The sequence below is a fragment of the Strigops habroptila genome, chromosome 9 (genome assembly GCF_004027225.2).
Source record: "Strigops habroptila isolate Jane chromosome 9, bStrHab1.2.pri, whole genome shotgun sequence".
Lineage (NCBI taxonomy): Eukaryota > Metazoa > Chordata > Aves > Psittaciformes > Psittacidae > Strigops > Strigops habroptila.
This window is the reverse complement of record NC_044285.2, coordinates 24,538,210-24,553,041: the sequence shown is the minus strand read 5'-3', so window position 1 is coordinate 24,553,041 and position 14,832 is coordinate 24,538,210. Positions and strand designations below refer to the sequence as shown.

General features: G+C 42.9%; 1 protein-coding gene across 1 annotated transcript; it reads left to right on the top strand.

Moving 5' to 3' along the window:
- Positions 1–887: 887 nt before the first annotated feature.
- Positions 888–12,082, top strand: LOC115613189 (ras-like protein family member 11A-like). Its single transcript, XM_030498342.1, has 4 exons — positions 888–1,362; positions 2,731–2,787; positions 5,115–5,197; positions 9,371–12,082. The coding sequence occupies exons 1-4, from the start codon at positions 1,218–1,220 to the stop codon at positions 9,836–9,838; spliced, it is 753 nt and encodes a 250-aa protein (XP_030354202.1). The 5' UTR covers positions 888–1,217; the 3' UTR covers positions 9,839–12,082.
- Positions 12,083–14,832: the final 2,750 nt, after the last annotated feature.

Genomic DNA, 14,832 nt, shown 5'->3' with positions numbered 1-14,832 from the left:
GTGTCTCAGAAGTTGCTGCCTGCACCAGGCTCACCTATTGCCACCGCTGCCTAAAGCTTCTCCTGCCCCTCACAGACCTCTTTCGAGACATTTGTCAAAGATGAATGCTCCAACTATATTTTCTGTAGTTGAGTTTACATCTGGTTTATATTATTTGCAGTGTTGCTTTATCTGGGCCATTCCCTCCCCACTGCTCATCCCTTTTTCTTCCCTCCCCATTATCCTTGAGAACTGAGAGCTGATTGTAGCTAGTGTACAGTTACATGCTGTCATCCCAACAGACCTTGCAGCCGCCAGCTGTCTTCAAACGACAAGGAGTTTTCCTATAGAAGTCATTCTTTCTTCATTCCCTCTGTCTGGCTCACCCCTCTGAAGGATACCAAGTCCTTCCCAAGTCTGTCGCCAGCCTTAAATTCACTTTTCCATGTTTGGAGAAACTGCAATGTCCCAACCCAATGCTAACCCACATTCCAGCAGGCCATTAAGACCAACAACGTGTATAAACCAGCAGATCAAATGTATCCTGGAGGATACATATGTGAGCTGGTATTCTGGAATAACCCACAGCTGCCTGAAAACTCGGGGGTGGGGTGGGGGGGAAATGTGTTTGTTTTCCTGGAGTATCCCATCAGCTTCAGCACATCGAAGGGGCCCAACTGCAGGATACAATAGGACAGGGAGAACAACAGAGCACAGAGTCGGAGCCAATTGAAAATGCAAGGAAACTAGACAGGCAGAACGGGATTATTCAGGGTGGAATTAGAGCGGAGCAGGGGGGTGCCTGTATCTTGCTGAAAACGCCACCATGGTGACTGTGAAACACAAGAATCTCGGTTTAGCAAAGAGCCAAGGGGCAGCACAGCAAACAGGCAGTGCGGAGAGATAAAGCAGGGAGCAGGGAGGTGGTGGATGGAGGCACACACTGGTGCCCGGCTGGAGGAATGTCATGGCTTCACTTGTGATTGGCTGGGGAATGGAGGAGTCAGTTTTCACGGGGGCTGATCAAAAAGTTCCCTTTTGCTTTCCCAAGTTGCTGTCTGAGCGGAGGCATGGGGAAGAGGAGCCCAGTCGCGCTAACATTCCCCGGGAACGCTGCTTAAATGAAATGAGGAGGTTTCTCCGTCCAAGGATACACAGCCAAGAGCAGACGCCGGGAAGCTGTTTTCCTTCTTTTCTCCCCCAACTCCTGCAGGAGTTGAGCAGCTCTCCTTCCTGGCATGCGTCTCATCTCTCAGGATACTATGTCACAGTATTCTACTAACTTTCTCTTGCTCCCCATACCCGAGTATCCCGTGTTAGACTGCGTGCCCAACAAAATCATCAAGCTCGTGGTGCTGGGCGGCAGTAGCGTGGGCAAGACAGGTAAGTCCACAGGTGTAGCTCTGTGCTTCTCTTGCTGCTGTACTTACAAGCTCATTTGCGGCTCAGATAGGCCCAAGGCTGTGAATTAACTGTTGTAGCTTGAACATTTTAAGTGATTTGGGTGTTTTCTGCCCTGAATAATCTGTGAGGCAGATGTGCTGTAGGTCTGCGTGAGCAGCCACCATAAGGCAGTTAGGAGGAGAGGGCACTGTTGGGAGCTCTGTGCTCACAAATGATCCTCCTGGTCCTGTGCAGATTATTTAGCCTTGTCTAAATTTGTACACCCCAAAAAAGTGGTCTTTATTCCCCTGTTGTAAATGTTTTGTGCTCTTCAGACAAATAACAGCGTACAAGATGTGTCTTCCTTATTATTCTCCAAAGAAGAGGAGAAGAGAAGAGGGTAATGTGAGAATTATTACTTTGAATATATGGTTCATGATTTCAGGAATTATTAGGGCTGATTCTGGTTTACTACACATGAGATTCCTCAGGATTCAGTAAAATGTTTGATTGTTTTGGATCTGAAGCCACATTTTCATATCGTGTTTAAGTAGTGTGTTGAAGAGAGCTGCACAGTCAATTTGGTTTAAGGGTACAAAAGAGGTGACCCAGTATCCATGTGAGAAAAGCATTATTTCAAATGAAATCTATGATAGAGTTGTTTGCAGAGTAAACCCGTTTATTTAGCTATTAACTAAATGGGTTTGCAAATGATTAGGAATCTGCTGAGATGAAGCACCACAGGAATATAAGTTAACGTTGCCACAACAGGATTTTAAGTGTTATATATTGAGCAAGAAAAAGGAAACTGTTCCAATTCAACAGTGTAAGGAGAGTGAATAGGAAGGCCCAGGGCGCTGCAGCACGACCCATGTGTGCAGAGCACAGGCAGTTTGTTTGCTGGATGTGATTAAGTTGCACTAATGGGTTTCATGAGGAGGACTGAGCAGTTTCAAGGCTGGGAAGAACCATTACATGCATTTGTATATGACACAGAGGTCTCAAGTGTGGTATTTGGATGAGTTTCAGTTTCCTGGCTTGTTGCTCTTTTCCCAAACCATGTCAAAGCAGAGGTCAGACTGTTGTACCTGCAGTCACAACAAACCAACATCCCAATCCCACACTGAATCAGTCTAAGGAGTCATTTCCAGTACAAGCTGTGAAAAACTCTGCATTAGGTATCACAGCCTGGCCCCAGATCATCTTCTGTGAGTGTTGAGAGAAGCATTTGCAGAATAATATGTGAGCAATTCAAAGATTAACGTGGTTTCATATTATCCTAACTCTTCCAGTAAGATGTGACACGTGTTCTGCAAAGATTGATTTTGGTTCACATTAAAGACCCATCTTTTCCGCGTTGTTTTACAGCCCTGGTTGTGCGCTTTCTCACAAAGAGATTTATTGGAGACTATGAGGCCAACACTGGTGAGTCTGCTTTGCACTGCAGCACTGAAATCTGCTCTGTTGTGTGACTGGTGCATATTACAGGAAAGCCAAGCAGTGTTACATGTCCATAAGGCGCATATTTTCAGTTAATAGCCTCGAGCTATGAAAGTAATAAATCAAAGGCTCATTATTTATGATCCTGTTGGCTGGGTTTTTTCCAGCTTGGTGGAAAAGGATCAGAGTAACAGGTTTGCTTGGGGACATACCTATACTAAAATGCAGGCTTAAGGAACAACTTGCATATGGACTTAACCATGGAAGCCCAACGCAGCTGTCTTTGAAACCCCAGGGAAGCCAGAGGAATTCCAATGTGCGTAAAAGGCACTTCAGATGTTTTTCTGTGTACTCCCTTTTTCTTTTGGTGGCTTTTATGACAAGGGAGACTTCCAAATTGAAGTCTTCTTCCCATAAAATACGTAAAATGACCATGCAGACTGCTTCTCCTGCATTTCTTGTTTAATCTGACACCCCAGAGGAGGTGTAAATGTGAACTGTTTAATTCACAGCCTCTGTTCCAAGAAAGTGCCAAGTGTACTGGCTGATGTTGTATGTACGCCGTGCTCACACCTACTGGCACATCCCACACGTAGACCATCTCACATTTTTGGGGTGAAGGAGAACAGGATTCAAAGCAGTGATTGCTTCACTTTGGAGATGCACTCTGAACTTAGAATGATGAGTTAGGAAAGGAGATGGCAGTAAAAGACCCCTTTGATCTCTGCCTATCTGACGAAATACAATCTGAAAGCTCCTCCTTCCAGCTCCCTCTCACTGACCCTACGTAACCTTGATGGTTGGCTGCACTATTGCTCTTTCTTTTCCTTCATCTCTTCTATGGGAGACTGTACATCAAGTTAGACTTCTGAGCTTTACAATGGATTGCTGCCAGAGACATTGCTGGGAACCACATGCTTTTCTCATTAAGTTACCAGCCCAACAGCCATGCTGTAGAAGAAATAAATATGCCAGAAATAAGAAGCAGGTGGCAGTGTATTTGTGATCATTCAACCATGCTTCTCCTTCACTTGGCTATCAGGCAGAGCACACTCAGCATCTGCAAGTACCTGCTTTTTTTTGCTGCAATGCATTACAGAGCAGGAACAATATGTTGTCTGGTCTTGGTTCAGGGGTACAGCATCTTCCCATAGAACAGTACCATCTTTTCAGCTGAAAATAGGATTTAAAAATTATCCTAGAAGGGTTAAATCACCTCACAGAGTCAGTGTTAAACCATAATGTGATAGTGTTGGATTCAGATGCAGCAAACTTTGCCATTTAAACATCCTCATATTGCTAATGTTTCTCTAAGCTCAGACTCCTTTCCACTGGAATAAACCCACCTGTTTCATTGAGCCAAAGATGATTTTCAGAGATGATGGCATTATCATCACTAACTGACCTATTACTCTGAATTTCCTGCTCTCAAAGAGATGGGATTTCTCTGTACATTGATTGAGATGCAGTAGTGACAATTGCATTTGGACAAGGCTGAAAGGCTGCACACGACAGCTGTGGATACAGCATTTCTTCACATATCCATGTGACTTGTATCAAGTTCTAAAGAAAATTGATGCTGGCATCAATCTCTGAAGCTGTCCTTATCACAACCACAGATAGTTCATGAAGTTTTTGTTGTCACTTAACCCACACTCCAGTAACAAACTAAAGTTCAAGCCCAGAACAGTGATGGTTTTATTAGAGCTGGGTCAGTCCTGGATGGTTCAAACTAGCACTTGGCTCTGAGCATGTGTCATTCAGATTAACCAGAAGTGTCCAGTCTTTGGGGATTTCAACCAAACTCTGACTGCTGAGGTTACACAAATCCCAAAGAGCATCTGGGTGATTTGTATAGAATCACTTACTCTGTGTCTGTAACTAAAATGCTTTCCTTTCTTATAAGCTTCCAGAAAAATGCAGTAGGACACAGCTCACCCCTTTTACAGACAACCCCTGGATATCTTGATTTGAGATTAGAAATATGGGAAGTCCAGATTTCAAAAACTAACAATGTGGATTGAAAACCTGGCTGGGATTTACACACCCACTTGAACTGTTCGAGTCTACACAAAGTGCCACCTTCCCCAGCTACCCTCCTATGTATGCATTCAAGACATCCACACAGCAAATACAAACCCACTTCACATAAGCAAACAGCCACACAACCACTCTGGTGCCATTCACTCTTCTATAAGCACCTACAAATCATAAGCCTCAAAAATGGGGGTTTCAACAGTTCTATTTTGCCTTTATGTACTCTTTCTTCTTCGTTACAGCCACTGACTCTAATGATGTTACTTTTCCACCAGGTGCTTTGTATTCAAGAAAGTTCACCATAGATGGGGAACAGATCTCTCTACAGGTGCAGGATACTCCCTTTGTTTCATTGGAGGTAAAACATCTGCTCAGTGCATTGTGCTTTACAACAGTCATTGCCTCTTGTTTGTTGCCAGCACTTCCATCTGTAAGTAACTCCACTTGGCAGCAGAAAAATACCTGGGCTCAAACCCAAATGAAGAGTAATGGGGGTCCCTTAAACTCCACCTGAATGAGCCCTTGGAAAGGTCGAATCAGGCTCCTTTAAATAAGTCAAAACAAATCTATTTCAAACACATCACTGCATCCCAAGCCTAAAGAGCATGAAGATCATAATCTGGCTCCCTCCTGCCAACTCCTTAGATGTTTTATTTCCTGTCAAATGGGTTCTGTCCCTGCATGGCAGAAAACTCACCTGCCTAGAGGCCCACGTAGGGCAGGAATCTCTCTTCTCTAGAAAGGTGTTTCTTCCAAGGGGACAGGCCGCACAGCAGTTGTCATTTCCAGCTAAGGTGGCTTTTCAGTGCTTTCCTTATTCTTTCTTAAAAGCATTCCTTATTTTTAAGGTGTTAGCATTGATCTACACCCCTCTTTCTATCAGTGTTTTAGATATTTTAATAGATTTAATATTTGACTAGAAAGCTGTTTCTAGAAATATTTTTCCAAGCAGGGTTTAAGGTTAAGATGTCTTTTCTTCAAGATCTGCTTCACATCCAGAACAAGAGGATGAAAACAGTGTCAAAGCAGCAGAAAATAATGAAATCTGGGTTTATGTGAATGGTGGAAATCTCATGAGAGTGATAATTCTTCTAGAATAGCTGAGATTTCATGATAAAGTTAGATATCCCCTTGTCACCATCAAAACCTTAACTTCCAGGTTTGGCCTTAACCTCAGTCTAAGCTCAGACTCGGCCAAATATATGCCTGGATGGGAACACCACCTTCTCTCATGTTCTTTCAGGCTAGCCCTAGACAACTTTATCCACCATGTTTTGTCCACACAGACCCGTGTATGGATGGCTTCATTTCTGTGCTGGACTGCTGTTCCACACTGAGTTTACAGAACAGGATAAGCAAAGCTCCCATAGCCTGTTTCCATTTCCATTTGATGACTAGAAGTAGATTCAAGTGGGAAGCTTTGAGTAAGGGCGGAGGAGAGGACCCCTCCTTTACTCTGGACACTAAAAGCAAACAAAAGCTGCTATGGAAGTCCTCCAGACATTCAAGTGGGACTTAACAGTACAAAGGCCCTGTGCCAGCTTACTTAGAGAGGACCCGCAAAGAGAAGCTGTGGGTGGTGATTAGGCACAATTGGGACTGCCTGATAAACACTTCACAAAGGGAATCCCCTCTCTGGTCTATCCCATGGAGAAAGGAGGGAGTGAGAGAATTTAATGCTCTCTTTCACACCAGATACATGTTTACTTTTCCTGTTTTAATTAAGATTGTGCCCTATAGTTGTGTGACTGTAGCCAAAGCTCCACAACATTTAGCAACGCCAACAGCTGAGGTTTCTTAGTCAGAAGCACTTTAAGTTTAGTTAGGAAAGAGTTTCATTTTCTTTGTCCCAGTCAAAGGTCTGCTCTGTTTCGCCATTTCCCACAGACACACTTATCTTAGCCTGTATCTCTGTTTGCATCAAATGATGTATCTGAAACATTCTGAAGGGGCTGTTCCTGAACAGGGCTTGTTAAGACTGGGAATAGTTTGGATTTTCTGTTAAAATCCTTAAGGAAGAGAGTGCCTTGCACTCTGCAGGCTGAACACAGTGTTTTGGGAGGAAGTCATGTGGAATCGCTCAGGATTGTGGCCACACCGGAAATGTTAATGTTTAAGAGAGAAACAGAAGCAACCAGATCGCTGGTTTTGTTCAGTGGTTCATTGCTGCTTGCTCTATACATTGCAAATGACTGTGTGTTCCAAAATTCATTCTGGAGCAGAGATTTCCATTTAAAAAGTAGCCCATTAGCCTTTGATTTTCCTGAATAAAGCATTCCATTTGGGATTATCCATCCATCTCACTCCTGGGTGGGCCTAGCTGGTAACTGAGAATTCCAGCTCATTAGGGCTCTCTGAACGTACACCTTCTCCAAACCCATTTTCCAACGCTTGCCAGAGCAATTAGTTCTTTTTCCCCATGAAAGGAGTTTGCTGGTGAAAAGAGGCTCGAAGGACATGGAGGGTGGCTCATTATCCACAGCTTGGATACAGCCCAGACACCACCAGTGCAAATTGCCCTTCTTCCCACAGCCTGCCCTGCCCAGGCTTGAGTTCACTCTCAGTAACCTTTTAAACGAGGCTGCTAGTGAGGAGCCCTCTTCACTCCATGTGCAAATCCGGTGGGGTTGGGGTTTGAGCACTTTGGGAGGGACAGGAGTGATAAGAGCATCTGTTAAACCATTTCACTGCTAACAGGATTTAGCATTATTGTGATCTGGCAAGGGCAAAGAACTACCAGGTATGATGAGCCACTGTCTCTACAGGCAATACTGAAATATTTACAAAGGGCAGATAGGCAAGGGGGGCAGTTAGTTAAGGGGCCCTACAAGAAACCTGGAGAGGGACTTTGGACAAGGGCCTGTAGGGACAGGACAAGGGGAATGGCTTTAACCTGCCAGAGGGGAGATTGAGATGAGCTCTGAGGCAGAAGCTCTTCCCTGTGAGGGTGCTGAGGCGCTGGCACAGGGTGCCCAGAGAGGCTGTGGCTGCCCCATCCCTGGCAGTGTTCAAGGCCAGGTTGGACACAGGGGCTTGGAGCAACCTGCTCTAGTGGAAGGTGTCCCTGCCCATGGCAGGGGGTTGGAACTGGATGAGCTTTAAGGTCCCTTCCAACCCAGTCTGGGATTCTATGATTCATTCCAGTTAGCAGAATGCCTGTTGAAATCTGTAACCCTAATTTAACTCTGAGCCTTCAGAAATTCTGCTTCCTTCTTCCCACAGAAGAGCCTTGTCAATAGTCTTTTTTTTACAGTCTGATCTACCATAAAAGAGCTGATCAGTTTTACTCATTCTTTTCCACCTCTGCTTCCTGCAGTTAGGCTTTATAATTCATATTTAGGTGCCTAAATAAAAGTGAGCTGTTTCGGAAGGCTGCTGAGCACACACAAGTGCTGCTAAAGTGAATGTGAATGGCAGATTTATATTCTCTAGATAAATGGACAATGGAACGTATGTTCTAATAGTCTTACTGAACCTGATGAAGATTTATTGAATAGAAATTAGCAATAATAATAAAAGTTTGGGCTCTGTATTCACAAAAGCCTCTAATTCCTATCAACTTCATCCACAGCTGAATACTGAATATGCTTAGTGCCTTGTTGGATATGAAAGAAATGACAAAGTTCCAGAAAGCTGTAATATTGACAGGAATGACAGTTCTCACAAAGCAAACACACTGGCAATAACGGCAGCAGGGATCTCCCTATCTGCTTGGGTTACACGCCAGCACGGGTAACAAAGAGTAAAGGATTAGCTGAAAATAGCTTCATCTTGAAAAGTGAGCTGATCTCTTTGCAAGCCCCAACAGTATTGTGTTCGCTTTTACATTCCCAAGGCTGGTGATTGTTATGGCTGTCTGAGTAGAAGTGGTGATGGACTGAACAAACGTGTGACCAGCAAGACATAATATAAACCCATTGCTGCTCTGCAAATGAGCAAAGAGATTTCACTGCATTTTCAGTCCCATTAGTTGGTTGTTTTTTACAAATTGCTTTTTAGAAGTAACTTTGCCTTTGAATATCTGGCAGAAAAACCTGTCAGGCTTCATCAGAATCAGTGAGAACCTCTGTCCATGGAGACATTGAATATAGACTTGGAAAAAGCCCTAAAACCCCACCTTGGGGGACAACCATTCACTTGCAGCAGTGTGATTGACTGGCCTGCTGAATTTTATAATGCTCTTATTGTGCCCATCACAATTTTATCCACAATAAAAATGTGGGTTTCTGTCACACTGGTTAAGTACAACAGAATAGAGAACAATCTTTTCAATATCAGTGTTTTGGCTGTTCTCTTCTTTCCAAGCAGTTTGCTCTGACCCCTCTCCACTGCTTACCTGTGATATGTTGCTGACGCAGTGGAAATCTCCTGTCCCTGGTACATTCCCTGGCAGTCAGAGAGGTTTCTGCTCGTATATTGAGAAACAGCCATGCTTTGAAACACAGCTCTGAGCAGCTATAACAGTGCTGTAGGACTGTCTGCTCCCTAATTCTCAGTTTCCTAACCTCACACCTCTTGGTTTTGATGGCAGGATGACACTGACAGCATATGTTGCCAAGAGCAGATAAACCGATCGATCTACTGGGCAGATGGCTTCGTTTTTGTTTACTCCATCACAGACTATGAGAGCTACCGAGTGATCCGTCCCCTGCACCAGCACATCCGCAAGATCCACCCGAATGCCAACATCCCCCTGCTCCTGATGGCGAACAAAGGAGACCTCCTGCGAGCCAGGCAGGTGTCCTCCAAAGAAGGGCTCCAGCTGGCCAGTGAACTGGGAGGTAGTTACTATGAAGTCTCAGCCCGGGAGAACTGTGAGGGAGTGCATGAAGCCTTCCAGCAGCTCTGCCAGGAGGTCAGCAGGATGATTGGGAGCTGCAATGGAGAGAAGAGAAGAGGCCTCCACCTTGTACGACCCAAGTCACCAAATATGCAGGACTTGAAGAGGCGTTTGAAACAGGCTCTGACTTCCAAAGGGAAATCTGCCACTACGCTTTGATGTAGCCAACAGGAATCGTTTTCTACAGCCCTGAAAAAGAAAAGGCAAGAAAATAAGCTGGTAATAAGGGGCATTGCTGTAATTCACCAGTCAGGTTGTGTGAGGGGCTCTTCCAGTTTGTCTTTGCATCTTCTGTACAAACCCTGCACACATTCAGCAAAGGAACTTACAGAGTTGGCTCTTTCGGGCAAGAATTTAGAAACTGTGATTTAAAAACCAGATTGTCCCAAATGATTTCCTTTTTGAAAGGGACATATTTGAATAGTTTAGGTTTCAAATGTGGATTTTATTAATAGGAATAATTAAATCCTACTCTTAAGAGAAGTGACTTCGCTGGGGGCTGGTTGTATTCCCAAACATAGGCAAGAAGCTACAGCAAGACATGAGGAGAGTGACGTGAGCTACACTGAGCAAGCAAAATTGATTAGATTTGCTTAGTCATGAGACTGGAAAATAAAGGCAAACAGTAAATGAAGAGCATAAATAGAGAAAAGTAGTAATTGAAAGCTTTTAAATTGCAGTTTAGAAGGTGTTCTTAGCAAGGTGGGGAGAGGTTTGTGCAGATGCGAGCTTTCAGCCTCATAATGTCTCTTTAAAGGGAGATGTTTAAAAATCACTATATTTGTCAGATTATTTTTCTTTAAGCACACATTGACTGTTTCTGAAAGGGATTATATGGGCAAAATACCTACTTATAGCAGCATTTTGTAGTCAGTTTCTCAGTGTTGTACTTATTTTTCTGTAGGTTTCCTACATGGCAACCAGAGAGGGACAAACTGAGCAGGATGGTTTAACACCTGCAAAAAATGGACTGTATTAACCAAGAGCAAGGAGGTGACCTAAAACTATTGAACTTTTTCTTTCCAAACTAGGTAGTTTTCAAGTTCAAGGTGCTGTTCGAAAGAGACAAAACCTTCACATAAAGTATATTTAATTCATTAGATTCTTCTCTCTTTTAAAAGAAAAGAAGAAAAAGTTTTATGATGCCTGAAATCTCTGGCTTCAAGAATTCATCATTTTGTTACTTGCCTTCAGACCAGACTTTACTCAATACCTCGCAGTGTATCCAAATAACTGGTCTATTCATACATACTTCACTGGCAGCATCTCATTGCATTGTGTCTCAGCATGTACAAAGGGATTTGAAGCTGCATCCTGTGAGCTGGCTGGTTTTATGGTAGCAATAACAACAACATGAAGCATTCTGTTCTTGATGAGAGTGGAAAGCAACTGGGTTGGACCATGTGAAACTCATGATGCAACCACCTTTGCTTTAAACAGACCGTATGAGCAATTCACAGGCCCATGAAATGAAGTAAAGCTCCATGATTTACACTCAGGAACAGAGGGAAAACCCTCGTCTGATGGATACAGAAAGATCCTCCCAGCTGCAGTTGCAGCTGGCAATACTGAGCTAAATCAACCTTTTACTCATTATGAGCAGTGAAAATGTAAATTGAGTCTGATGAGTATTTACACAGCTCAGGGCTTGAAAATGGGTTTTACATTTTTTCTTGCCCCTATATTAGAAAGCTCTCATCATGCTTTCCCTTATCACCTGGATTTGCTCTATCTACAGCTCACTTTGTGGTTTATTTATTGTTTTCCACAGCTGGTCAGCTGGGAATGGCTTGTGTTCTCATTGATTTAAACTGCTTTTCTTCACATAAAAGAACTGCACCTTTTTTAGCAGTTAGTTTCAATTGGTAGTAGGAGGGAAAAAGGAAAGTCAGATCATCCAAAGAGGGACTCGAACATATCAGAGGGTTTCTACTTTAGCTTTTGGCTATTTAACAGTTTTATGTTTAAGCAGTGCTATTATTCAGTGCAGGTACTTTGGGATGGTGTTTATTAGCACTGAATTTCAATATTTTAAATGACTAATAGCAAATATTGAATCTAAAGATTGCCTAACATGAAACAGAGCGGTTTGTGAGCCACACATGAACTGCAAATGGTTTACATTGGAAAAATGATCCCGTATTTTGAAGAGCAATTAAATGTTTTACCATCCCACCCTGTGTATCAAGGGCTAAATTTGCTGTAGACAACTTGCTGACAACGTTTGTTTTCATGAGAGCCAAAGACTATTTGGTGCTCTGGCTGTTCGATTTGGTTGTAACTTACTCTTGCAGCTCTAATCCTTTCTTATTTGGGCAAAAAAAGACCAACAGATTTCCAACCTTTCAATGTTTTATTTTCAATAGTGATTAATAAAAACATGCAAAGTCTTCCCTGAGAGTATAAAATGTTTCACATCTTTAAGTGTTCCTTGCTTACTCTATACTAACAATATACTTCTTTTCCCTTCTACAACCTAATGCACCCTGCAAGTATTCCTGCATTTGTATTCCTACAGAAGTAAGTACTCCCACATTCCTGTGGCACTGGTGGGGAAAAAAAAGTCTACATTTCAGCTAAGGCCAAGAAATATTGAAACATTTAAGTCTTCTTCTAACTACTAACATGTGGCAAACATTTCTTCTGCTACAGAAACTTTAGTATTTCCTTTGTTCATTGACCAGCAATACAAATCCTATAAGAGCTTTGATACTGGGTTTAAGCCAGGACATACCATCTACAGAAGACAATAGAGCTCAGGCTTTTTATAAGCAGAGCAGTATCCACACGCTAGAACACATCATTGGGCCCCTGAAGCTAAGCAAGTCTGAGGAAGCAGCATGGTAGCATGAAAAGCAGGGAGAAGAGAAAGCTATAGAATTAAATGCCTAAAAATAATCATATAAAATATCAAAGATTAGTCATGTAGAACCTGCTCCTGAATTAGAATCTTGAGGCTGCCAGGGAAAAAACATGTATTCTACTGGAGGTTTAAAATTAAGCCTCTAGAGAGAAGGTACTTGGCATAAAGTCAAGAAAGGAGAGGAAAAAAAGATTGGAGAGTGGGTTTTTGGGGGGGATATCAAGGCAAATTCTCTTCTCAGTTATATTAAGTCCAGATTAACTCCATTAGAAGCAATACCATCAGCAAAAAGCTATAAAACTCACTTTTCTTACCATCCCATCCCTTTTCATTCTCCTGAGCCGTTTAAATCTTGTGCACCATCTGGTTTTCAAGATGGTTTACAGCTGGGTTTACTTGGGCACAAAGCACTTGAGTGATTTGCCCCAAGGTTACACAGCTGAGCAAGTGCTTGAGAGGAACTCACAAACTGTGTCCTTTGTAATTAATTCCCAATGCCTTACAACAACTTTGCCAGACCATGCCACCTCCCCCAAGGTATGCACAAAGCACAGTGAGTTGTGTTACAGAAGAATGTAATTAAAAGTTGGGAAAAGTTACTTAAATTATAAGCTATGTTAGGAACTGCCTGAGCAAAACATTGCTGACATGCTGGCACTGGGTGCAATTACAGTAATAGCAAGCCTGGCTTTGAGTTATTGAACTTATTTGTAAATGGTTTTTTTCTGCAGTATTCCTGTCAGATGCATTTCTCACACATTTCCAGTGGTTCCCCATGGAAATACAGCGTGACTTGGGAAAATCAGGCTCCATTTTTAACTTCCACTGTGACTTGATGATCTTGGCCAGGTCTCTTAATCAAAGTTATGTGTCCATAAGGATGAGGAAGGATATTAACACATATTTGCTACGCAATTTAGCATCCACAAGAGAGACTCACCAATGAGAAATCAAGGATTTGCCTGCATTGGCAGTAGTGATGGCTTAAATCTTAACGTCTGAATTCAGATCTTGATTCTGGATTCCTTAAACTCAGAGTTTTTTGGATCCCATGATTACGTTCAAAACATAGGAACAAAATGGAAAATTTGGATCTGATTTCAAGGAAGAGCTCAGACAGAAATATTTGTATTGAGGGTCCCTGGCTACACACAGGATTTATGTTAGGTGCACAGGTGAAGAGGAACGAGTAACTTTCTGAGACATCAAAGAAACTGAGGCTGTACCAGAAAATGATTGTCTGATTGTTTTACAAGGCAAACTGGAAGGTTGCCAGCTCATTGTTCCTGCTGGATTTGCCTCTGCCCACTGCAGGCTGGAAGACTTTGGGTCAGAATCACACTGACACTGCCGGAGCAGCAGCTCTGTCTGCAGAGCCAGCACGTGACCCCGGAGCAGCAGAACACAATGACATATTTGCTAGGATTCAATGGTTCATGTATTTTCAGAGTTCTTATGAGCTGAACCCATGTCCTTTGGGGCTAGCACAGGAAAGCCATGCAATTAAAAGTGATAAAGCTCTCCAGTTTCACTCTAAAAAGCCCAAAAGCAGGAGCAATGGTGCTGGAAAAGATCTATCACCTCTGGAGACAAAGCGAGACTCTTCCTTTGATCATTTTTCACCCCTGTTCTCGCTGACTCTGCCCTTCCTCATCCCTCTCTGTTCATGCCTTTGTTCTCATTTAGCAAGCAAAACCTCCTGCAATTGTTCTTCCTTTGGCTTAGAAATACAAGTTTTGTTGTTTAGTTTCAAATATACTTCCAAGCATTTTAACTCCAAACATGGTTTATAGCAACAGAAGTGTGTCTACTCAGCCTTTTGACCTTATTTACCTAAAGCATTTTAAAGCACATCTAAATGAAGTCAGTCCAACTGTGTATTTAGACAACCCTTTGAATTCCTGCCATTTCTCCCCTAGTGCTCTCACTGGCTTAGCCCGATATTTCCTTCCCTTGTTTTGTGCTCACAGCGTTGAGCTCATTTGTGTTGTGTAGTCACTGCTTACTGAAACCTCCTCAGGTCTTGTAAAGTTCTGCTGCTCTTCTCTGAAGTCTCTTTGGTTGAATGAAGCAAGTTCCCTTCTCCAAGCAAGTGGTACCTGAGCTCAGAGCAGCTGCTGATTTCCTGCTCTGTCAGGTTTTGCCCATTATTGAAGGTTTTGGAATAAACAGGAGCATGGAGAACGATGCAGCAAACCCAGTTCTCATCTCCCTTCATCCTTTGGTGACAATAATTTTACCCATCATGAAGTGGGCAAGGTTCATCCTAAATAACAGTGTCTCAGCACGG

What these genes read in the sequence shown, in the direction of transcription:
- LOC115613189 (XM_030498342.1), top strand. Translation starts at nt 1,218, where the DNA reads ATGCGTCTCATCTCTCAGGATACTATGTCACAGTATTCTACTAACTTT. An exon ending in CAGTAGCGTGGGCAAGACAG is followed by an intron (nt 1,363 to 2,730) that starts GTAAGTCCACAG and finishes GTTGTTTTACAG; the next exon opens with CCCTGGTTGTGCGCTTTCTC. An exon ending in CTCCCTTTGTTTCATTGGAG is followed by an intron (nt 5,198 to 9,370) that starts GTAAAACATCTG and finishes TTTTGATGGCAG; the next exon opens with GATGACACTGACAGCATATG.